The following is a 23,924-nucleotide window of genomic DNA, read 5'->3' as shown; positions in this document are numbered from 1 at the left end:
AGGTTGTGTGTGGCAAGCCCTGCCCACACTGCAGCCGCGACCAAAGCCCCACCCCCGCTGCAGCCACAACCTGTCATTGCACATCCTCTCCACGGCCATGGGGCAGCTTCAGGTGTGGTGGGGAGGTGGGACAGATGGGCGGGGGGGAGGAACGGGTGACCGGCCGGGGGAAAGCAACTGCCAAGCAGCAAACGGGGGGGGGGAGGGATGGGCAGGCGGGGGGAATTGAGTGGCGAGTGGAGGGGACAAAGAGCGAGTTGCAAGTGGGGAGAGAGCAAAGAGCAAGTGGTGAGTGGATGGGGGAACAGGCGAGCGGGCAGGGGTAAAGCAGCTGCTGAATGGTGAGCAAAGGTCGAGTGGAGGGGGGAGGAATGGCCGAGCGAAGTCTGGGTGGGGAGGCCGAGCGAGGGGGCCTTCTGCCACCTTACCAAGTCTTTGGGGTGGGGAAGGCTGACTGAGGGGGTGGGAAAGCCAAATCCACTAGCACAAAGATGTTCTGTGAGAGTTCAGCTTGTAATGAATTAATGTCTCTCTGTCACACTCATTGAGTTAGTAACCAATCGAACACGGGCATTCACTTCAGTGTCATCTAATGAAAATGCTCTAGCCTGGCCTAGCAATTACCTACTCTTGCTTTTCTACATTTCTGGGCTTTCAGTTTCTGTTTCTAAGCTTGTTTTTCATGTGCAAAGACACAGGCTAACTGAGCAAAGAGGCACCTTTTTAAAGTGATGGTTATCTTTACTGAGTTGGGGAAGTGCAACTGGCCCCACTAACCATCCCCAGCACAGCATCCCTCCGGTTGCTGCTGCTGGTGTCTACCTTATGTTTCTTTTTAGACTGTGAGCCCTTTTGGGACAGGGAACAGTCTTATTTATTACTAGCTGACCCACACAGAGCATCTGCACCATCCCTCCGCCTCCCAGCAGCCAGCTGAGGCCGCCTCCTCAGGCCTGCCACCGCCATTTTCTCTTGTCTGCAACTTTTTTTTCCTCCCAAATTCATTTTTTATTTTTAACAATAGCAATATTGTCATTCTTATGCTCACAAAGGCAAGGGAGAGAACAGGCAGGAAGGGAAGGAGGCAGGAGTGAAGCCCATTATGGCCAGACCCAAGACTCAAATGAACCTTGGTCACTTGCAATGTAATGCCCCTCTTTTAGCAGGCGAGTTTGCATCTTGAATTCCTCCCCTACTCAAACTTTGTCAGGATCCACTTCTGCCAACAGGTAAAGGCTGAAGCCAAGCACAGAATGTGGAATACTAATCTGGGGACATGTAGACAACAAAGTATATCATCATCAAGGTCATTCCTGAGGTCATTTAACTGAGTATAGAGGTACTTTTTAAAGTAAAGTGGTGGCTTTCTTATCTTTAACAGGGGGAGAGCAAGTGTCCCCATTCAATCTAGCATAACTCCCCTCCAGTGGCTGTTGGTGTCTTCCTTGTGTTTCTTTTTAGTCAGCTGGTACAAACAGTTTACTGCTCCTTCTTTTACCTTTACTTTCTTACCTGCATTTCTTGAGGCAGCAATTATCCCTAGAAGCGATTGTTCCTTCAATCGCACTCCTTAGCCAGGAAGCTGCCCTAGAATTTTGCCTGGATTTCTCAATAGAATCATCCCACAAGAACCCCTCTTTCCTTTTGTTGAGACCTGGTAGCTTTGGAATTATTCCTATCCAGAGAGAAGAGCTTTCTTTGTTGTACCTGAAGCCAAGTCTAGTTTTGTTGATGTTGAAAATGGGACGTGGATGAGGTATCATCTTAAATTCAGAGCCCTCTTCCTTTTGGGTAAATACAGGTATAACCTGCATTTAAGCTCTGTTTGTCAAGGGTGGGCGGTGTCATATTAAATTCAGAGTCATCTTCTGTTTGGGTAAATACGGTATCATTTCTATGAATTAAATGTAATGGTTGCTGAGGGTTCAAGACCTTTCTCAACAAAGCACAAGTTTGCATACTGAATAAAATTTTAATTATGGTGAGGTTCCTTCAGTTCTCTTCCACTACAACGGTAAAAGATAAAGAAAAAGGAACCTGCCGTAAATTGGATTGGGGAGGTTATAATGTTGATTATTTTATTTTTCCTTCCCGCTCTCCTTTCAATCAGTCTTGCAATGTGATTTGCTTCTAGGAAGAATGGTTTAACAATGGCTCCCTCACTCACAATAAACATCCAATGGGACTGTTACTGTCTTCTGTTTGTAGTTAATGTTGGATCTCTGTTTGCTTTATTTTTGTGTCTGTTTCTGTAGGGATTTTAATGGAGAAGCCAGTCATAAAGTTGCAGGCCTAACTGTTATAGCAGACTAGTTCTGTTATGCTTCACAATATCTTGTGAAAGGGCAGCTTTGGGGGAAATGGAAGAGGATGCAGAAAAATGGACTGGAAACTATCTTGATTGGTAGAAAAGGAAGAGAAAGCACTTGCCCAAATATGCTTTCTGCTCTGGCTATCGTAAGAAATACAGAACCTCCTTTTGGAAATTAAGCTTTATCCTTTCACTCCACACCCTGTTTAAATGGACGCTATTAGATTTAAAATCTGGATGAGGATTAAACATAACAACTTTTATAATATAAATGTGTACAGGTCTCTATGGATTTAAGTACAATTTTGCACTTATTAAAACAAAATGTACTTCGTGTTCTGTTCTGGCTTTTAGCATTCTACATTGCTTTATTGATCAATGCAGATTCATTGATGGCCAGATGCTCTTGTATTTTTCAGCAGCAGCTTTCATTAACATCTGAATGCTATCAACATTTCTGAGTATCTAATGGCTTTTATTTGGGAATTGCCATTGAATATTGGTTTTGCTTACTGATGCAATGAGCTGAATGGGTTTTCACAAGGATTTTACTTCCTGTTTTCAAAATAACTCTGAGTTGTCTGCTGTATATATTTAGTCGTGGTCAAGGACACATGATCTGGCAAAATTAAGAAGCTGTCAGAGGAGCAGATAATAGCTATTTGGTTGACATCTTTACTAAATTATTTGACAGAAATCCCATTGAATTTAATAGGACAAGTTAATATGACTAACTTGTCCTATTAATTTCAATGGGACTTCAGTAAAGTAATTTCATCAGAATGGTCAGCCTCTGCATCTGATCTGCTACCAGAACTGCCCCAGAGCACTGGCTAGATGCTCCATATGTGCTTTTGGCTTAGCATGGGGAATTAGGTTGACTAGAGGGAGCAGCTTGGTTTCAGTATCAAATTTGAGCAAGTTTGGTGTCTTGGGAAAGAGGAGGAGGCTGAAATGCAGTTCAGAAATTTTATTAAGGTCATAGGGGGGTACAGAAGGCAAAAGTTTAGTTAGGCAGTAAATCCTATCTGATAAACTATGCTAGCAATATTGCTAGCAATAATTTAGCTTGAAGTTCTAATTGAAGATCGATCAGCTTGGCTCAGGTGCTTGTCCGGAGCCGGACTTAAGGCTTGCCGGGGGAAGTGCTTGAAAGCGGGGGGGCTTAGAAGGGCAAGAGCTTAGTTTACCAGTCTTCCCTAGATAAGTTGAAGCATTTGTTGGACATTGGTTGGCCTCTTCGCCAGTAGATAAGCAGGAAGAAGCAGGAAAGAAGCAAGGAGCAAAGCGCTACAACTCGCTTGTATGAGAGTCTGTAGGCTAGTGATCCAAACAGATTCCAAGGCCATGTGCTTTTGGCATATACCTTGAAACGTGCCCTGCAGCAGTTACTAAGCCATTCTAACCACCCTGAAGATGACAGATTCCAGGCAAGATAAAGAAGTCTATTGCCACTCAAACATAATCACTCTGAGGGTAGCTTGCCCAACAAAGGCAAGAGGAAACTATGTAAATGTGATATACGTGGTGGATAGGGCTGTACTTGGTTGACCTTAAGACCAGGTGTGGAAAGATTACACATCTATAGTTTTTATGGGCTGCTGCACTGAGTCTTTGCCAGCTAAGTTGTATGTTCAGAATGGATTAGGAAATGCACCGTTTATCTGTGTGCCTCCTGAAAACTGCTCCACTATTATCTCTTACGAAAGGGAGGAGTCCTTCCCTGATTGATTCTCCTTTTGAAATGGGGTCTACTCACTGGCTACTTCCTTCTCTTTGAAAGAGAGTGGTGGCTGCGTCCCATTCATTCTTCCGCTATTCTGACTTTGGGGCACATTGCCCCAAGCTTTACTCATGCTGAGCAAACAGCTATGGGTCTTGCCAAACCCAGGCAGGTGAAAGGTTAACGATAGGGACTGTGCTCACATAGTCTTGGGCTGTACAGCCATCCAAAGTAGTATAGATAGTGGGATGCTCTCTGGGCTACCCTGAAATCAGGCTGTCTGGCAACAGTACTTGAAATGGTAGTGATTTTAATCTGATATGGACATAGCATGTGGCATCTGGTAGGACAGTAGGTGCATATCTGTCTCTTCACACACCAAAAGTAATAAATTATATGGATGCCTGCACTCAAGGGATCTCTGTTTATTCAACCTTCTCTCCTCTTTTGACTTGGAAAAGTTCATGCAAATTCAGTAGCCACATGTATGACCTAACTGTGGAGTGCCTAAATCTCATCATTTTAGGATCTGGGGTTATTCTACCTACTCTGCCCCCAATGGGCTTCTGTGGGACCGGGTCACGACCCAGGCCACAAAGAGGCCCATTGGGCATGCGCAACAGCCTCCAAAATGGCCACCACGATGGGGGTGAGGCCCGGAACAGGCTGAAAACCACTCAAACAAGGTAATTTGAGGCACAGTGGGGGGAGTACAATTTTTTTAAAAAAAATTAAAGAAAAAGCTCACGAACGTCCAGGGGGCTTTGGTCCGATGTCGAGCCGAAGGCCGGGGGGGGGGCGGGTTGGCTCGACATTGAGTCATCAAACCGAACTGGTTCAATGTTGAACCTGTTTGACATTGAACCAATTTGCACATCTCTATCTCTCTCCCATTCTCCTGGGTGACTCTGGGCCAGTCACTTCTCTCTCAGCCTAACCTACTTCACAGGGTTGTTGTGAAAGAGAAACTCAAGTATGTAGTACACCGCTCTGGGCTCCTTGGAGGAAGAGCAGGATATAAATGTAATAATAATAATAATAAGATGAAGATGTAAAAATATTATGGGACTTCCAACTACAAACAGACAAACATCTGCCACACAAAACACCAGATATAACTGTAGTTGAGAAGAAAGAAAAACAAGTTAAAATAATCGACATAGCAATACCAGGGGATAGCAGAATAGAAGAAAAGGAAATAGAAAAAATCACCAAATACAAAGATCTACAAATTGAAATTGAAAGGCTGTGGCAGGAAAAGACCAAAATAATCCCAGTGGTAATTGGCGCCCTGGGTGCAGTTCCAAAAGACCTTGAAGAGCACCTCAACCCCATAGGGGCCACAGAAATCACCATCAGCCAATTACAAAAAGCAGCTTTACTGGGAACAGCCTATATTCTGCAACGATATCTATAACAACAACAACATTGACAATAAAATTCAGCCATCCCAGGTCCTTGGGAAGGGCTCGATGTCTGGATAAAACAAACCAGTCAATAACACCTGTCTGACTGTGTCAACAAGAAAATAATAATAATATTCTAGGTTCTTCTCAAGTTTGCATTCATTGGAACTTGGTGCTCTGCTTAAGGACCAGCATCTTGTAGTTGGAGGTTTCTTTCTCTTTTTTGATTTCCAACTACCACTTTTTACTTGTGTGCTTCTGTCTTTTAAAAAACTTACTCTTGTTTTCAAAGAACCTTGTCTTGAGTTACTCACCCTTGAAATTGCCTTTATCCATGTCCAACAATAGAAAAATTTCATTACTATATTCTCGTTTGCACACAGTTAGAGCTAATTCCCCCACTCAGATGAAAAGCATAGTTGCAGGGCATATAGCAACTACTCATCTGAGCAAACATGGTAGCATAGCACATGCATTTATGGGCAGGCACGATAAAGCAGCTGTCAAGCAAGTATCAGGTATCAATACTGAGCAATGCTGGAGTTAGCTGGTTGTCATCCCATGAAACTGATTGCCAGGAAATTTAGGACTGACAAAAGGAAGTACTTTTTCACCGAGTGCGTTATTAAACTGTGGATCTCTCTGCCACGGTATGTGGTAATAGCCACCAAGCTGGATGGCTTTAAAAGAGGCTTAGACAAATTCATGGAAGCCAGGTCTGTCAAAGGTTTCTAGTCCTGATGACTATAGACAACCTCCAGGCTCGGAGGCAGGATGCCTCTGAATACAAGTTGCAAGAAAGCAACAGACCAGAAAGGGCATGCCTTCATTTTTTGCCTGTGAGCTTCCCAGAGGCCTCTGGTGGGACACTATGTGAAACAGGATGCTGGACTAGATGGACGTGGATCTGATCCAGCAGGGCTTTTCTTATGAGTTTGGTGATCTCAGATGCCCCAGTATCAGATTCTGTTTTTTAATTAGAATTAGTTTTCAGATTCTCTCTGCGAGCGCTGGGATATTACTCTGATAATGACATTTTCTGTTTACCATTTTGATAGTGCTCCTTTATTCATTTTACTTTTTTCAAATAAATGCATTCTATGTATTTCATTTCCCCACATTTTAAAACACAATAGTATGATAAAATCTTCTGCATCAAGACTTACTCCCTGCAACAGCTAATTCAGGTAATCCATTTTTGTATTCCTTACTGAATTAGCAATGTTGCATTTTGTTCCATTTTCAGGCTACCCTACTTTGTTTAGTTAGAATGGCTCTCCCTTTTCCCCTTCAATGAGCTCCTCTTTTGGACTCCTTGAATGCCTGTGTGCCTGTAATGTAGGAAGCAAGAAACTGGAGAAACCCAAACACAACTGCTTCTTTGGTGGCAGAAGCTAGGAGAGCACATACAATCCAGGGATTCCTCACCCAGCCGTGGGGGAAGGGGGGCAGGAATGACAGAAATGTACCACCACAATAACAGATTGTGTAGAGAAAAGGAAAGGTCACAGTGTGTCTAACTAGGAATTGAAATCTCTCTAATTTAATCTTTCTAGGTTTAGCTTTCAAGAGTGTATTCCTCCAAAAATATGCAGTAGGGATCTACTGATTCTTTTTTGAGCACTAGGCTACAATTATTTGGCAAGCTGAATGTCTGAGGCATCAGGGAATGCACAGAAGAATATTTAATAAAGAGACTGGTTGAAATAAATATAGAAAAATATGATACTAGAATATTAACTTATTTTTAATGTTAATTTAAGTGCTAGAGAGTTAAAAAAATGCATTAAAGCTCACAATAGTCTCAAGGGGAAGCCATTTTTGAACACAGACAAAACATTAGGTGAAGTCTTAGTTGCAAAGATTTGTTGAACTTTTAAATATGCAAATGGCTTCTCACAGGAAAATTCTGAAGTTATTAATGACAGTTTGTATCATGCGTCTTATTTATGTATTTATTTATGTATTGTTTATTTTTCTATATAAACCGCTTTGAGAATTTTGTTGAAGAGCGGTATATAAATATTTGTTGTAGTAGTAATAGTATAGTTTAATGCATTTCTGAAAGTATTTTCATAATTTGAATTCACAATATCCTTGTCTATAATGACTTATGGTACTATGCTTTAAGAAAAGAAAAAGACTATGCAGTCTGGAGCTGCATAGGATTTGGTGTAAATCCCCTACACTAGTATATTTCCATAGTTAAATTGGAGCAAACTTACGCCAGTGTGACTCCACCGTGAGTGCAACTTAGCCAAAGCAAAGCCCAAAATTGAGTGTCTTGCCATGAACAGGTTGGGCAGGGGCAAACATAAACAAAATCTATATCCTCTCTAGACCAAGACGTCTTTATGTTTTTCTAGAAGATAGGATCTAGAGTGAGTGGTTCTACCCACATATAGTGCCATCCATGCCCATCCTCATCAGGCAGCCCAGAAGGTCACCGTAATTGTTTCAAAAAACACTGAGGTCCAGGAGAACCAACAGGATCATGTTCTTCCTGTCTTTCACTTTGTGTGACTTCTCCTCCATTAGGGCAACCAACACAATCAGTCCTAAACTCCTGGTTTTGACTTTATCCAAAGCCTGCAAAGTGAGAGATTCATGGCTGACACAAAGTTAGAGACTCCCTCTACTTCTGAGTTCTGTGTAATGCACAAAGGATTTGGAGGCAGTAAGGGAATCTCACTTCATGCTGGGCATATGGGAAAAGTTGTGGTCATGGCCCAGCCATGCAGGGTCCCACTGCGCAGGCGCAGCAGCCTCCAAAATGGCCACCATGCCAGGGAATAGGCCTGGAAAGGGCTGAAAACGCTTGAACTTTAGAATTTTAAAGAAACGAAGGTCAGCGGGGGGAGGGGGGAACCTCCACAGAACCCACCGGCCACCTTGGAGAAGCCCCCCAGAGGGGGTAAGTTGTTGGGTTTTTAAAAATGTTTTTAAAGGCTTGTCGAACCCCCGAACTAGGGGGCGGGGTTCAGTTTGGGGTTGAGCTGAACCTGGGGGACAGGTTTAGCCCGACCCCAAACCTTTGAACTGAACCGGTTCGACATTGAACCAGTTCAGTTTCAAGCCTGTTTGCACACCCCTAAACAATATGCAAAAGATAGGGAATACAGAAAGATGGTGGAATCCAAAGAATCGTGTAGCTAGCTCTTCATGCCTGAGGGTGTTTGGGGCTTGCAGTTCTTAAACAGCAGCCTCCCATACAAGTGTCTGTTGAAATGGAGAGGACTTTCAAAAGCAGATTGTGATATAACATGCAGGTCTGCTGTTCAAAGGGTTGTGTGTGTGCAGGAGGTGAGGGTGGGGAGAGACCAATTCCCACTGAGCAAACCCAAGCTCTTGGAGGCATAAAATAACTCTTTGGAACCTGGGCAGAAACTGCAAGGGCCATTGAAAGTGGCTTGATGTTAAACACAAAATGTTTGTAAAGAAGGGATACTTGGTGTCCATTATAAATCATTCTAAGTTCGTACCCACTTATTTAATGTATGAATTATCTGACAAAATGTTTACAATCTTTTATTTTACTCCAGTTAGATTCAAATCTTTTGGGACTGGGCAGGCTAAAGTATCTAAATATATTAAATCTATAAAAATAAATGAAGTCACTTGTTGCAACATTTTTCAGGCATGTTTTCTTGACTTAAATGCTATTAAATATTTATAGGATTTATATAGCACTATTTTTTTCCTTAACAAAATGACTACATGCTGGGACATTGGTTTTATTAAGAGCATTACATTCTCTCTCTTTTTTTGATCATGATGAGAGACTTCTCTAAATGCATGTTTGGGATTCCTGTGGATCTTTAGTACAGTTGCTGAGCATACTAGGCATCTTCAACCAAGTTTAAAAAACATAAATAAATCTTGCATTCATTCAAGAGTTAGTTTTCCAGCCAAGAACAACAGATGCTATTACTACCAAGATATTACAGAGCATAACTAGCCACTTCGTGGTACTTCATTTTGGCAAAACGATTTCCTACTACATCTAGAGATAGCCAGGGACCTCGTGTGGAATATAATGCTGCCAAGAAGTATATTTCTAGGGGTTTCCCCCTGCTAAGGAAAATGGGATTACTTACTGTATCTGTTACCTTCTCACATTTGTACTTATCCGTAGTTGGTGAAGCTTGTGGTTATATGTGGAAAAAAATTAAGTATGAGATAAAGATGGGGGAAAATGTGATTGGCAACTAATTGATTAATTGAAAACTAGCTGGAATGGTGCAGAGCATCTGTGTGCTAGTTCTCCCTTCCTCTAACCCTTACAGGCCTATCCAGCCCCATGCCCCACCTTCTCCCCCCCCCCCAAGCTTCCCTCTGCCATCCAGGATGGCAGTGGAGGCAGCAAAAGCTCCTTCCATGAGGCCTCCTGCTGCCCAAATGACAGGTCTGGCTGTTTTTGGCCCATTTCGGGGCTCTGTGCATGCTAGTACTTGTTTGCTCCCCTTGCCCCGCACCACAGCCCTTTCACCTCAGAGACCTCCCCAACCTCACCTGAACTGCGCTCCTGCTCCTCCTCTTCCTCTTCCTCGCTTTCTTTCTCTCTTCCCCTCTCCCCTCCCCTCTTTCTTTCTTTCTTTCTTTTTCTCTGTTTATTTCAGAGGGCTGCCATGGCACAGAATTTTCACTGCAGAGAAGCCCACTGATTGTGTCTCTAATGTCACTGCCTATTAGTTAAGCACTGCATGGGTGGGGTTTGCCTCGTACAACCTAAGCCATTGGTAGGTAGGTAGGTAGGTAGGTAGGTAGGTAGGTAGGTAGGTAGGTAGGTAGATAGAAGTTCCCCACAAATCAGCCCACATGAGTTATCTTGGTGGTGTAGAAGTGCCAGTAAAGGAGAATGTTTTTATTATTAATTTGCTGCAAATAATCCGTCTTTGCTTTAGTTGCTGTAGCATTATTTCAGAATATTTGTGTGTAGCTTATGCTTTATTGCACTCGACAGATATGTATCCACCACAACCTCTCCCATTTTTCTCATCTTCATTACACTGCAACTTTTTTTCATTTAACCAAATGATCATGTATTTGTTGTCAAGCATGAATTTTGCTGCATTAGAAGAATGTCGGTGGTAAAAAGGTTTCCTGTCACTTGTAGATGTGTAAGTCAAGTAGCCAGTTTTCCAAGAAGTCTCACACCTCTATTAAAATCTAGATTTCTTTTGTAGTGGTGCAATTATAAAATGTCAAAACAAGTTAGAAAAGGAGAGTAAGAGAGGAAACAGTATTGTGTGTATTGTGTATATGGAGTGTGTATTGTGTATATGGAGTGGAAATGAACATTGGGAACATTAAAAAGAATGGAAATTTACATTTAAAGTTTAACCCTCAGTAAACATCAGAGTGAATTGTACACCATTTGAGAAGAGGAGGAAACATAATAAAACTGTGTTCAGTGATCTGCAACTCCATCTTTGAGATTAGGATCAACTTTTAATAAGGTTAATTGCCATACAGTGTTTCATTCACCATCCCCTTGAAATATTATCTAAAAGTGTCCTTTTTATTAATATGGATATTAGGGTATTGGCCATCTCCATTGGACCCCATGTTAACTGAAAGAACTTTGCACTTATGATGCTAGGGATCAAAGAGACACCCCCCCCCCCAAATGCAGTCAAAGTAGTGTAGCTTTAAAGGTAAAAACCAGCACTTTGAATTGGACTTGGAAACAAACTGGCAGCCAGTGCAACTCTTTCAAAATGGGTGTGATGTGATCCCAGCGGGCAGCTCCAGACAAAATCTTAGCTTCCACATTTTGCACTAGCTGCAATTTCCGAATATTCTTCAAGGGTAGCTCTACGTAGAGCGTGTTACAATAATCCAGCCATGATGTGACTAAGGCGTGGGTAACTGTAGCCAGATCTGCCTTCTCGAGAAAGGGACACAGCTGGTGCACTAGCCGAAACTGTGCAAAGGCATCCCTGGCCACCGCCTCCACCTGAGCTTCCAAAAGCAGAGCCATGTCCAGCAATACCCCCAAGCTGCGTACTTGTTCCTTCAAGGGGAGTGCAACCTCATCCAGAACGAGTAGAATCTCCTCATCCCAATTGGCTCTCCTACTGACCAACATTACTTCCATCTTATCCGGATTCAGTCTCCGTTTATTAGCCCACATCCAACCCATCACAGCCTCCAGCCCCTGATTCAGGACATCCACTGCCTCCCTAGGATCAGGTGACAAGGAGAGATAGAGCTGAGTGTCATCTGCATATTGCTGACAACTCAAAGTCCCCGGATGACCTCTCCCAGCGCTTTCATGTAGATGTTAAACAGCATGGGGGACAAAACTGAACCCTGCAAGACCCCACAGGCCAATGGCCACGGAGCCGAGCAATAGTTCCCCACCACCACTTTCTGGACCCCCCCCCCCAAGCAAGCCACTCCAAAGCAGTACCTTCAATTCCCATACTCGAGAGACACTCCAGAAGAATACCATGGTCATAGAAGTCCAGAAGAATACCAGGCCCATCTTCTTCGTCATGAACCCCACTGCCCATTGAGATCACCAGAAGAGGTCCTTCTGCTTTTGCCACCGGCTCGACTGGCGGCTACTCAGGGACGGGCCTTCTCCGTTGCTGCCCCGAGGCTTTGGAATGCGTTTCCTAGTGAAATAAGAGCCTCCCCATCTCTGACAATTTTTAAAAAGTCTTTAAAGACACATCTTTTCAACAAGGCTTTTAACTGATATTGTTTTTATTGTTTTAATGTTGTTTTTAGAATATTGTTTTTAAAATTGTTTTAAATTGCTGTGTTTTAAATTTTGTTTTGTTTTGTTTTCAACTAATGTTTTATCTTTGTTTTTATCTGCTTGTAAACTGCCCAGAGACGTAAGTTTTGGGCGCTATAAAAATATGTTAAATAAAATAAATAAATTTAAAAAATAAAGAATGGTATTGAACACCGCCAAGAGTAGATCAATTATGCTGTGTGAAAAAGTACTTATTTTTGTTGGTACTAAATTTCCTGACCTTCAATTTCATGGGATGGCCCCTGGTTCTATTGTTGTGAGAGGGAGAAATTTTTTTTTTCTCTGTCCACTCTCTCTAGTCCTTGCACAATTTTATACACTTCGATCATATCTCCCTGCAGTCGCCTCCTTTCCAGACTAAAGAGCCCCAGATCCTCATAAGGAAGGGGCTCCAGGCCCCTCATTACTTTCAAAGAACTCCAAAAGGTTAGTGAAGCAAGACTTGTACTTGCAGAAATCAGGCCCATTCAGCGAGGCCCATTCTTCTATGTGTTTAACAATTTTGTCCTTTGCTTTCCATCAATTTACACGGCACAAAGTTCAGCTAACTGGCCTGTTATTTCCCGGATCCCCCCCTGGACCCCTTCTTGAAAATCTGAGATATTTATCATGCTCACCCACTCTTATGACTGCAATGGATCACTACCAGATCAAAAGTTACAGGTGAGCAACCTGTTTTTACATTAGCTACTTTCCAGTCCTGATTGAACCTGATTGTAGGGACAAGTTACATATTTTTGCTGGGAGATGAGCAATTTCACATTTAAATTCCTTCAGAACTCTTGGGTAGATGCCATCTGGCCCTGGTGATTTGTTAATTTTTAGTTTCTCAAAACAGTTTAGAACATCTTCCCTTATCACCTCAAATTGGCCCAGTTCTTCAGCCTCTAAGCCTGAGAAGCTCAGTTCTGGAGAGGGTCTTATGGAAGCAGTGTACATTTCTATAAGGTAAGACAGACGCAAAGAACTCATTCAGTTTCTCTGCAATCTCCTTATCCTCATTAATAATCCCTTTCACGCCCTCATCATCTAAGTGTCCATCCACTTCCCTGGCAGGCTTTCTGCTTCTGATATATTTAAAGAAGTTTTTGTTATTCCCCTTGACACTTCTAGCTAAATGTTCCTTAAACTCTTTTTTGCATCCTTGCATTTCTTTTGCCAGAATTTTTTCCCTTTCTGTTCTCTTCATTTGAGCAGGACTTCCATTTTCTGAAGGAAGTCTGCTTCCCTAACACTACTTGTTAGCCACACTGGTATACATTCCAACTGAGCTTCTATTATTGTGGTTTTATATAAGTCCCATGCTTTCCGGAGTGATTCGACCCTCCTGACGTTTCCTTTCAGCTTTCTTTTTACCAGTCCCCTCATTTTTGAGAAGTTTCCTCTTCTGAAGTCCAACGCATGTGTTGGACTTCCTTGACAGTGCTCCACTCGCATATAAGTTGAATTGGATCACACTACGGTCACTCTTCCCCAATGGTTCTACAGCTCTTGACATCTCGCACCAGGTCCTGTGCACCACTCAGGAATAAATCCAAGTTCGCCATCTCTCTGTTTGGTTCCGTGACTAGCCATTCTAAGGTACAGTCACTTAGCATATCTAGAAATTTGGCCTTTCTTTCACTACCTGAATGTGAATTTACCCAGTCTGTGTGTGGGTAATTGAAGTCACCCATTATGACAGCTCTATCTCTCTTTGATTCTTCTCTGATTTGCTTCTCCCAAGTCCAGGTCACCCTCTGCGTTTTGATCCAGAGGGTGATAGCACATCCCTAATAACACATTTCCTTTCAGTTCTCATATTGTCACTCATAATGATTCTGTGGAGGGCTCCAGTCCTCCTAGGTTTTCTAGTCTATTGGATTCTACCCCTTCTTCAATATACAGGTCTACTCCACCCCCAATCCTCCCCTCCCTGTCCCTTCTGTAGAGTTTGCATCCAAGAATAACAGTGTCCCGTTAGGATTAGGGTTAGTGGCCGTTATGCCCACTATATCTCTTTTTTCATTAGTAACCAAGCACTCCAGCTCACCCATCTTCACTTGGAGGCTTCTGGCATTGAGCTATACGCTGACTCTCTTACCTGTTGTTGGCAAGTGCTATCTCCCTTACTATCATTTGACCTTTTTGGCCAGCTGTCATGTGTTTCCTTCTGATCTACTTCTGTTTCTACTCTGTCCCCTTCTGGTTTATCCAAAAGGTGTGCACCCTCACACCTTAGCGGATTTTGTTTGCCAAACTGAAGTGGCTGCCAATCTGTTTCCAGGTCCGATTCAAGGTGCTGATTTTAAAGCCCTAAGTGACTTAGCCCCAAGAACCTCAGGGATGACCTGCTTCCAGTTCAATCTACCCACTTTACTAGATCGACTGGGAGGTCTCTGTTCTGTGTGCTGACATTGCTGATGCTCATTTGTCGAGCATGTGGGACAGGACCTTCTCAGTGATTGCCCTCAGTCTATGGAACTTGCTCACAGTTGAGATCTGCATGGCCCGTCTCTCTCAGCCTTTTGGAGGAAACTGTCCTCTTTATCCAGGCTTTTGGCCGAGTTGCGCCTGTTTTTTTAAGGAAGTAGCTATGCTTGTTTATATTTTTAGGTTGTTCTTATTGAAGTTTTATTATTATTTTTATCTTCTTGTTAACTGCCTGGGGTATTAGGGCAATCTAAAATAAATAATATATAATAAAATAAACTGAAAAGTCCTTCTGCAAGCAGTAGGGATGTGCAATAACTGAGATTCATGCACAGGTTCAGTGCCGAAAGGTGCCGCTGGGGTGGGGAGCAGCAAGAAAGATCTTTTAAGAGCAGGTCATTCCCTGCTCTCGGCTGCCCCATGTAGCATCCTGCTGCAATGGCTCCCTTCCCCTGAACCCACGTGCTGCACACACATGATGTCCATGAGAGCATCATGGTTCTTGGCAGGGGGGACACCTTCACAGGACCTGCTCTCCTACTTTTGAAAGATCCCACTCACTGCCCCCAGGTCCCCTGGTGGCGTGAACTGGTTCAGCACCAAACCTGTGCACTCACCTTGCTCTGTGCACATCCCTATTGAGCAGCAATGTGAGAGCTAGTCATTATGTTTATTCCTATGAAGTGATGTGAACTCTAGACAAAGGCCCCTGTCAAAATTAGCTGTAAATAGAGTATGGAACTTTAATCATAATTTTATTTAGCTTATGTGTATTTTAATAAATGTTATATGTCTTATTTTAACTAATCATAATTTTGTTTTACCAATAGGGTGCTCTCATATATTTCTCTCATAGGTTAACAGCTTCAGTCTGTTAATAGTATTCTAAAATTCAGTTTCTTTTCTGGGAACTTACTTTTAGCTCTTTCTATTCTTAACAAGGGCATATATAGGGCAGGCAGGGCACGTGCCCCGGGCGCCACTTGAAGGGGGGCACCATTTTTCAAAATTATTATTTTTTAAATGGCCACCAAAAACAAAATGGCCAACGCACATGCTCAAATGGCCTCTGTGAGGACCTAGGCCATTCGAGCATGCGTGGCGGACATTTTGTTTTCAGTGGCCATTTTTTTAAAAAAAATATTTTAAAGAATGGCCACTGCACATGCTCAAATGCTCCCTGCAAGGCCCTAGAGGCCAGCGGGGGGAGGGGGAACCTTTGCAGACCCCCCATGGCCTTTAGGAAGCCCCCCAAAGGGGCTACAGGTTAAAAGAAAATTAAATATAATATAATATAAGTCACTATACGCATATTCAGTTTGGCGCTATGTACAGAGAATCAGGGCTTGTGAATACTGAGCTGAAGCTTATGAGCTAGAATTGTATTCATTTATCTTTGCTTCTTGTGATAAGTAAGTTAAATGTGATGTCTTAATAATATGGCTATTAATGGTGAGTTTGTCTTTGAATCAGTGTGAAATCCTTAGTATTAAGGCCACTGGGAGTTTCTTGCTCTCTTTCTCTCATTTTAACTGTCTTTCTGAAATACTAGAATATATTCCAAGCAATGACACAGTTTACTCTGCATATCTTTTAATTATTTCCATAGTATCTGGGAAAAGTCAAATTCTCCATTTATTTTTAAAACTTATGTAATAGTGATGCTACAAGTACACCTCCACATAGTATTTGGGTATTTCTTGAGCCCCAGCATACTGAAATTTGTAGTTTTCCAGCATTTTTTGGTCTGGCTATGTCCACTGCTAAATAGTTTTTGAAATATTAAAAGATTAACGAGCTTGACTTGTATTTTTGAGCTGATATTGTGGTAAATTTATCTGAAAGATGGGTGTCAGATATTTGGACAGGGGGCACAATTTCAGTGCTTGCCCTAGGCGCTTTTTTCCTTAGATACACCTTTGATTTGTTTTAATTAATTTTTTTATTAATTTTAACAATATCTTAACTTTCACAACACATTAAACAAATATGGACTTCCCGCTCACACCTCCTCGTGAGTCACCAACTATAGAATTAACCCTTGCTATAATAATAATTCAAAACATAAATCTAAACCTTACAAACACAATTTTGATCTACCCAACCTGCTAATATTACTAGATTTCAAACCCTGTTGTAAAATCAATGTTAGGAAAATAGTTCTTTAAATATAATAAGAATGGTTTCCGATCTTAGATACGCCTCTGATTCTTAATGTCAGTTGTCCTGTTGAATTTCCAGTTTCTGTGCCCCTGCGTGTGTGTAATGTTTTCAGTACAGCTGTGATTATGCTGCAGGAAATATTGCTGCAAAGCGGGGAGGGGGAGATCTACTTTGAAGCAAGCTGCTTTAAACAGAGCCTATAAGCTTTGCCTCAGCCTAAAAGAGAGATTTCACTAAACCGAAATGCAAAACACTTTGTATGTTTAATTACTAGATGGAAAGCAAATGCAACATCTGGCAAGAACTTCAGCTTAAATCACTTTTACTGTTTGGACTACAGAAATAGTACTTAAAAGAAAATAACATGCATTAAGAGTTTGCCATCTATTGGGAACTGCAGTTGTTGCCAGAAAAGTAGTATAAATCATCCTCTTATTTGAAGCATTTTTAATTATATATTCACTTACCCAGAAACAAGATGGAATGTTGCTATAGAGCCCATAGTACAAACTTCAGTTACAGTGAAATAACTCTTATGCTGAATGGAATAGTAGGAACAGGCAAATAGATTGTTTGGACAACTTAAGTAGTTTTCTGAGGGTAAATCCATGTGACTGGTGGCTTTTCCACCATCAGATGACTTTTTAGTGGGGATGTGCAAAACATTTTGACATTGAAACGTTTAGCAATAGCAATAGCAATAGCACTTACATTTATATACCGCTCTATAGCTGGAAGCTCTCTAAGCGGTTTACAATGATTTAGCATATTGCCCCCCAACATTTCTGGGTACTCATTTTACCGACCTCGGAAGGATGGAAGGCTGAGTCAACCTTGAGCCCCTGGTCAGGATCGAACTTGTAACCTTCTGGTTACAGGGCAGCAGTTTTACCACTGCGCCACCAGGGGTTTCAACTCAGAATGAGCATTTTGAGTGTTTCAACCTTGAAACAAAAACCCCTTTAAATAAAGGGCCTATTTCAAGCTCGAAACAAAACAACCCCGTTTTGATTCATAGTGTTTCGGTGTTCTGAGCGCCATTTTGGAGGCCTTGCTGATTGGTTTTCTAGTACTGGCTTCTGATTGGCTTCTGATCTCCTTGGTTGGCTTGTTATCATACAAATCAAATGTTGTCATGGGCAATTGTGCCCCCATTGGCTGGGAGGAGGGAGGGGAAAACGCAAGAGGGAGTTTGAAAATGTTTTCAAAGGGACTAGGAGGCAGAGAGAACCCTTATACTGTGCTTCTCTTGAAGAGGATACGTAAGGAGGAAGGAATCAAGGAAGGTTTGATTTTGTGGCTTTCTCAGCACCAAATATAATATGCTATGCTATTGCAGCTATAACTATTTGGTTTTGCTGGATCTCAGACTGACAAAGACAGAACCTGGGTGCCTGCCTTCTTTGAGTTGTTGTTTGGTTTGTTTATGAGAGTGTTGTGGTGAAAAATTTGTTTAAAAATTGCCTGCTTTCCCATTTCTTTTGTGGATTGGTTGGTAGTTAGCACCCATCATGCCTACCACCTTGGTGTCCCTAGAAGCTACCCATGGAGAACAATGTGGTGTTTTGACTTTCCCCGTTGTTCCCTGTGGCTGAAACAACCGGTTTGATTGCTGTTTCAACGAAATGCTTTGGCCATTCTGCATTATGTTTCAAGCTTGAAACAAAATGCAAAATCCATTTTGTGCACATCCCTACATTTTAGTGTCCTTGGCATGGAAATCCGTGTGCATCCCAGGCTCATGATTGATTCCTCACTTTTAAGAGTGGAATGACATGTTTGGCAAACACATGATTCTTAACCCCATGTTTTTCCTTCTGTCTAAGGCATATCATATTCTTAATTCCCAAGACAGCTATCTCTTTCACTTTTTAGTTTGTAGATACTTTCCCCCAAAGTATTTCTACAAACATAAGTGTAAGTGTGTGTGACTGTGTATGTGACTGAAAAAACACGTCCTTGAGGTTACCATCTATGAATGATCAGATTGGGAGGCATTTTGGTGTCTGTCCATACCGTGGTGAAATTCCCTTTCCCTGGAAAGTTGGGGTTACTTTCCATAAAATGAATTTCCTTTGGGAAAGTTGCTTCTGCATGTACCAAAGTGAATCACAGATTTTTTGATGTCCACTCAGTTAATTTTAGATCCTACTCCGGTTGAATCAGGAAGGTCCCACTCTGAATATACGTGCATACACACTGCCTTGATTCTGCCACCCAGAACAAAATTCATTCCACACACAGATAAAAAAAATTAGAAAGAACACTGCTGAAGATCCTTTTTATTTAGGGTAACAGTCAGTGGCTGGGGTAAAAAACTGTTTTACAAGAATTAAAAAACGTAAAACATTTTTATAATTCTTATAGGAGGAGGGAAGGGGCAATGGAGCACCAGGCTGCCTTCTCCATCCAGAGCGCCTGGGCTGAGGCACTCATGGGGCCCAACGTGGAGCAGCTCTGGTGCAGCAGCAGTCACTGGCCTGGGGAATGGAGAGGGTGGGCTGGAAAGGACCGGAACCCACCCTCCTCCACTGCACACCCCGTGGGCCTCCTCCTCTGTGCCGGCTCCTGGCTTGCAAAGGCCCAGGCAAGAGCAGGAGTCTTGGAATGCATGGATGTGCTTGGCCCACAGGCCACTCACTCCAACGACAAGCCCCACAGGTCTCCGATCGGGGAAGAAAGGGAACACCAACTCCAGGCTTATAACCTTTTTAACCAGGGTAAAAAACTGCAAAGAAGTCGATTTTAAATAATTCCCTTCACTTCCTTAGTTTGCCTTTACTAAACTGGGGGGGGGGGTTGAGAGAAAGATAGCAAGTGATTATCAGGATCATTGCTGTTTTAAAAATTTAATTAATTTTGTAGCATTTAAACAGCCCAGTTGTAAAACATGCCAGAAAATACGTAGGCAAGAGCCAACAGCTCTAGGCAGGGCTTTTGTGGTGGAACATGGGGAACAACCTACCACATAGTTTGTGGATGTAATGAAAGACTAACAACCCAGTTCTTTACCTCTTTACATAGAAGTAAGCACCACTAAGTATTTCTGAGTAAATGTGCAGAAGGTTGCAGCCGAAGCTGCTTATTAACCAGAAACTCCATTACTATAATATCTCTTAAACTTTGTTAGTTATATTCTGAAGTAGTGATGGCAGATGTAAGGATTTCCAGTATCTGTCAAATTCAGCCACATTTCTTTGCTTAAAATAATATCATGTTGAACAGATGGATTGGTGGTGGTTTAGTTGACTTTGTTGAGCAGCTTCCTGTTTTTCATCACACCACCTTTTACTTTTCAGGTACAGGCAGCTGCAACTCAGTACAGAAAGCAAAGTGACTGAAGTTCTCCATCAGAGTAAACTGAAGTCCTTTGAAAGTGAGCGTATGCAACTTCTACAAGAAGAAACCTCCAAGAACCTTTCACAGTGTCAGATGGAGTGTGAAAAATACCAGCGAAAACTGGAAGTATGTAAGAATGGCTATGGCATGGCTCAAGTGGATAATGAAATGATGTGGGCAGGGCCAGTGTCACCACCTGAACATTGCTTTCCCTTCATTTGGGTGCTCATTGGGTGGTAGAGACCGTGTCATCGTATGTGACACAAAAGAATGGCTGCTGGTAATGCATGCAATATCTCAAACAGAAATCCTAATACTTTGCTTGCATTCTTTTTAAAGCAGTTATTCATCATTATCTGAGCACTGAGATTATTGAATTGAAAACAATTCTAAGACAAATGAAGACTAATGATTTTTAAGCAGGTGTTAAAATACATTTTGACGAAAGGGAATTGTAGTGTATGTTTGATGTCGCAGATGCCAACACACTTATTCTTGGAATTTTGACAAATTGTTTTTCTCAGAATAGAATGTTGATAGAAAACAGAATGTAAACATGATGAAATGTATGTGACATCCTAAAAAAAAAATATATATATGCTCTTAATAACTGCTCTTAATAGGGTGCAGAATGTATAGCCCAAATGAAATATATATCAGTGAAGTGAAATAGCAACTGAAATAAGCTTACAAATATTTGAATTGTGTATACCTATGTCTCCTCATTAACCCTTATTTTAATTTTCATCTTAATAGGTTTTAACCAAAGAATTTTACAGTCTTCAAGCATTGAGTGAGAAACAGACTTCGGAACTTCAGGCACAAAACTCAGAGTACCAGGCAAGGCTTGACACGTATGAAAAACTGGAAAAAGAACTTGATGAGATTATAATGCAAACTGCAGAACGTAAGTCTCCCTAAATCACCCTGGGTTGTTTTTTTCTGAGCTCCTGTGCTGGAATATATTGTGATAGTTAATGAGATTTGGAACATATGAAATCCTAGGAATTTTAAGTAGATATTCAACATGTTACAGTATAATATAAAATTAACATAAAGTATGTATTTTATTATATCTTATTTGGCACTCAGAATATCTATTGCTGTGATTATCTCTTAAATTACACTCTACCAAATACTGTTTACTGGCTTCAAATGCCTTCCCCCCACCCCGGGCAATGCAGGTTGGACCTATGTGCAGTTTTATATTTGCTTGCTGGATCTGGCATGAAGACCCCTAAGAGAAAGAGAGCTCAAGTTGTGCATATCTTAATTTCTCCTTAATTTCTGCAGGGGTGGCAGTCTATAATGGAAGTAAATTTCTACTAATGAATCTTCCCTACTGACAGAACAAATGGCTGTTGCAGAGGGCAAAAGATGTGCATCCAGCACCTGAGTGCATGTGCATGGTACTCCTCCACTGCACATGCAGCTCCAAACACATAATAGGGAAAGATACAACAGAGTGAAACATTGGATTCATTCCAGGCATCCATATTGTTCTCCATCAGCCCACCTGCTGATGATTAGAACTGTCAGAGGCAAAGGGGGCAAGTGCCCCCTCCGGCAAGTAGTTTACCCTCCACCTGTCCCCTTATTTCTCTTTCTGAACAATAATGTTCAGAAAGGGCCTTCTCTGTTGTTGCCCCCAGACTTTGGAATGCTCTCCCAGTGGCCATCCGCTCCTCAGACTCCATCACAGTTTTTAGAAAGCTTCTTAAATCTTGGCTTTTACATGACCATTTCTGTGCTGCTTCTATGTGTTTTTATTCTTGTGTCTATGTGTTTTTATGCTTGTATTTTACAGTTTTTAAATTAGATTTTTTTTATATTTTTAGCTTAATATTTTAATTGTCATTTTTATTGTATGTTTTTAACTTTTGTAAACCACCTTGGGGTTGTTTTTAATGAAAGGTGGTATAGAAATCCAACAATATAAATAAATAAATAAATAAATAAATAAATAAATAAATAAATAAATAAATAAATAAATAAATAAAGTATTGAACACAGCTACCCCATCCTTAAATCCACTTTTTGCCCCTTCTGTTCCCCACCTTCAATTTTTTTTCTGGTGCCACCACTGATCAGAAGGAAGAGGGATCCTTGAGTTCAGAAGCTACCCTTGAGCTAAAAAAATTGTTTCGAATGTTGATCCTCCGAAGATGTTCTATATAGGTTATAATACATTTAAATATACACAACAACAAAAATAAGAAAATTAGACAAGACACCCTTTTCACCCATGCATAGCTCCACACACCTCTGACACATGTACACAAATTCCTGCACTCATGCCTTTTACTTATAACCCTCTCCATTAGAGATGTTCACGACTGTTATTTGGCACCGGCGGCGGTGGTACTTTAAGGGCAGGGGAGGGTGTACTCACCCCTCCAGCTGCATTTCCCCCCCCCCCCGGCGCTCCATTATTTTTAAGCCCCTCAGGGCGGCAGCGTTCCTCCCTGTTGCCCCATTTCCCTAATTGGCCGGAAGTGGCCGGAAGTAGTGACTACGTGTGTGTCCATCTGCCATGCATGCGCGCAACGGGCTCACGCACAGTCACTACTTCCGGCTGATGAGGGAAACGGGGCGTCAGGGAGGAATGCTGCCGCCCCAAGGGGCTTAAAAATAACAGAGCGCCAGCGGGGGAATTGCACCGGGAGGGATGAGTACATCCTCCCCCACCCTTAAAGTACCACCACCGCCAGCGCCAAAACTCCGAACCCTGCCCCCCCCCCAGCCGAAACATTTCGGAGGCCTTTATAATGGCCTCCGAAATGTTTCAGGCTCAAGCCTACTCTCCATAGTCGTAACATATTGTCTCTATATATAACATAGCAAACCCTAGTCACAGATATTTCAAGCTAAAAATTCCTCCTGCAAGCCTCTCATTCTCTGTATTCCTAAGAGTTCCCCCTTCATTACTTATTGCCCCACTTAGATGGGAAATGTAATACACCATTGTTGTCTCTTGTGGCTGCACTTTATCTTAGCCAAAGGGTGAATCGTGTTGGTTGTTTTTCACTTTGCTTTTCAGTATGCAAGAGAGAGAAGAGATTTTGTGCACAATCCAACTTGAATTAAGCACACTTAAGCCCTCCTAAATTAATGGTCTTAAGCATCCTTAATTCTGTATTGTGGTCTCTGTATTCCAAAGAAAATCTTGACTTTTACATTTATTGAGGAGAAAACTTTAAATATAGCTATATAACTTAGATCCATTTGATATTTTTTAATGAAACTCGTTCTCTTACCTGTTATTAGATTTAAAATGCTAGGGCCATTGCAGCCTCTCCTATTCAAAAACATAAGCAAAATATTTCACTCTTAATATTATTATTATTATTATTATTATTTTACATTTATATCCCGCTCTTCCTCCAAGGAGCCCAGAGCAGTGTACTACATACTTGAGTTTCTCTTTCACAACAACCCTGTGAAGTAGGCTAGGCTGAGAGAGAAGTGACTGGCCCAGAGTCACCCGGCTAGTATCATGGCTGAATGGGGATTTGAACTCAGGTCTACCCGGTCCTAGTCCTGCACTCTAACCACTACACCACGCTGGCTCTCTTTCTTCTTTCTTGCTTCTTTCCTTTTTTAAAAAAGAAGTAAAATATGCCTTTGTATACATTAAATAACTTGTTTTAGCTGTGTTTGCTTTTAAAGTGTGAAACTGCACATATTGAACAGCATCCAGACTAAGTTAGTCTTTGACCAAGTCCCATTGACTCTAAGGGGACTAACCTTTCTCATTGATTTCAGTAGTGCTTAGTCATGACTCACTAGCCTGGATAGTGC

The 23,924-nt window shown here is 41.8% G+C and overlaps 1 protein-coding gene across 4 annotated transcripts in view; it reads left to right on the top strand.

The window, feature by feature from the left end:
* PIBF1 (progesterone immunomodulatory binding factor 1) overlaps nt 1-23,924 on the top strand; it is a 178,423-nt gene that overhangs the window by 91,978 nt on the left and 62,521 nt on the right. For all 4 annotated transcript variants that reach the window (XM_053307224.1, XM_053307225.1, XM_053307227.1 and 1 more), the window contains exons 11-12: nt 20,084-20,249; nt 20,880-21,030. In XM_053307224.1, coding sequence (XP_053163199.1) covers nt 20,084-20,249; nt 20,880-21,030 — 317 coding nt within the window. The remainder of the gene's footprint in view (nt 1-20,083; nt 20,250-20,879; nt 21,031-23,924) is intronic.

The sequence above is a fragment of the Hemicordylus capensis genome, chromosome 3 (assembly GCF_027244095.1).
Source record: "Hemicordylus capensis ecotype Gifberg chromosome 3, rHemCap1.1.pri, whole genome shotgun sequence".
NCBI classification, from domain to species: Eukaryota; Metazoa; Chordata; class Lepidosauria; order Squamata; family Cordylidae; genus Hemicordylus; species Hemicordylus capensis.
Note: the sequence above shows the minus strand (reverse complement) of the source record. Positions and strands in the feature narration are given on the sequence as shown.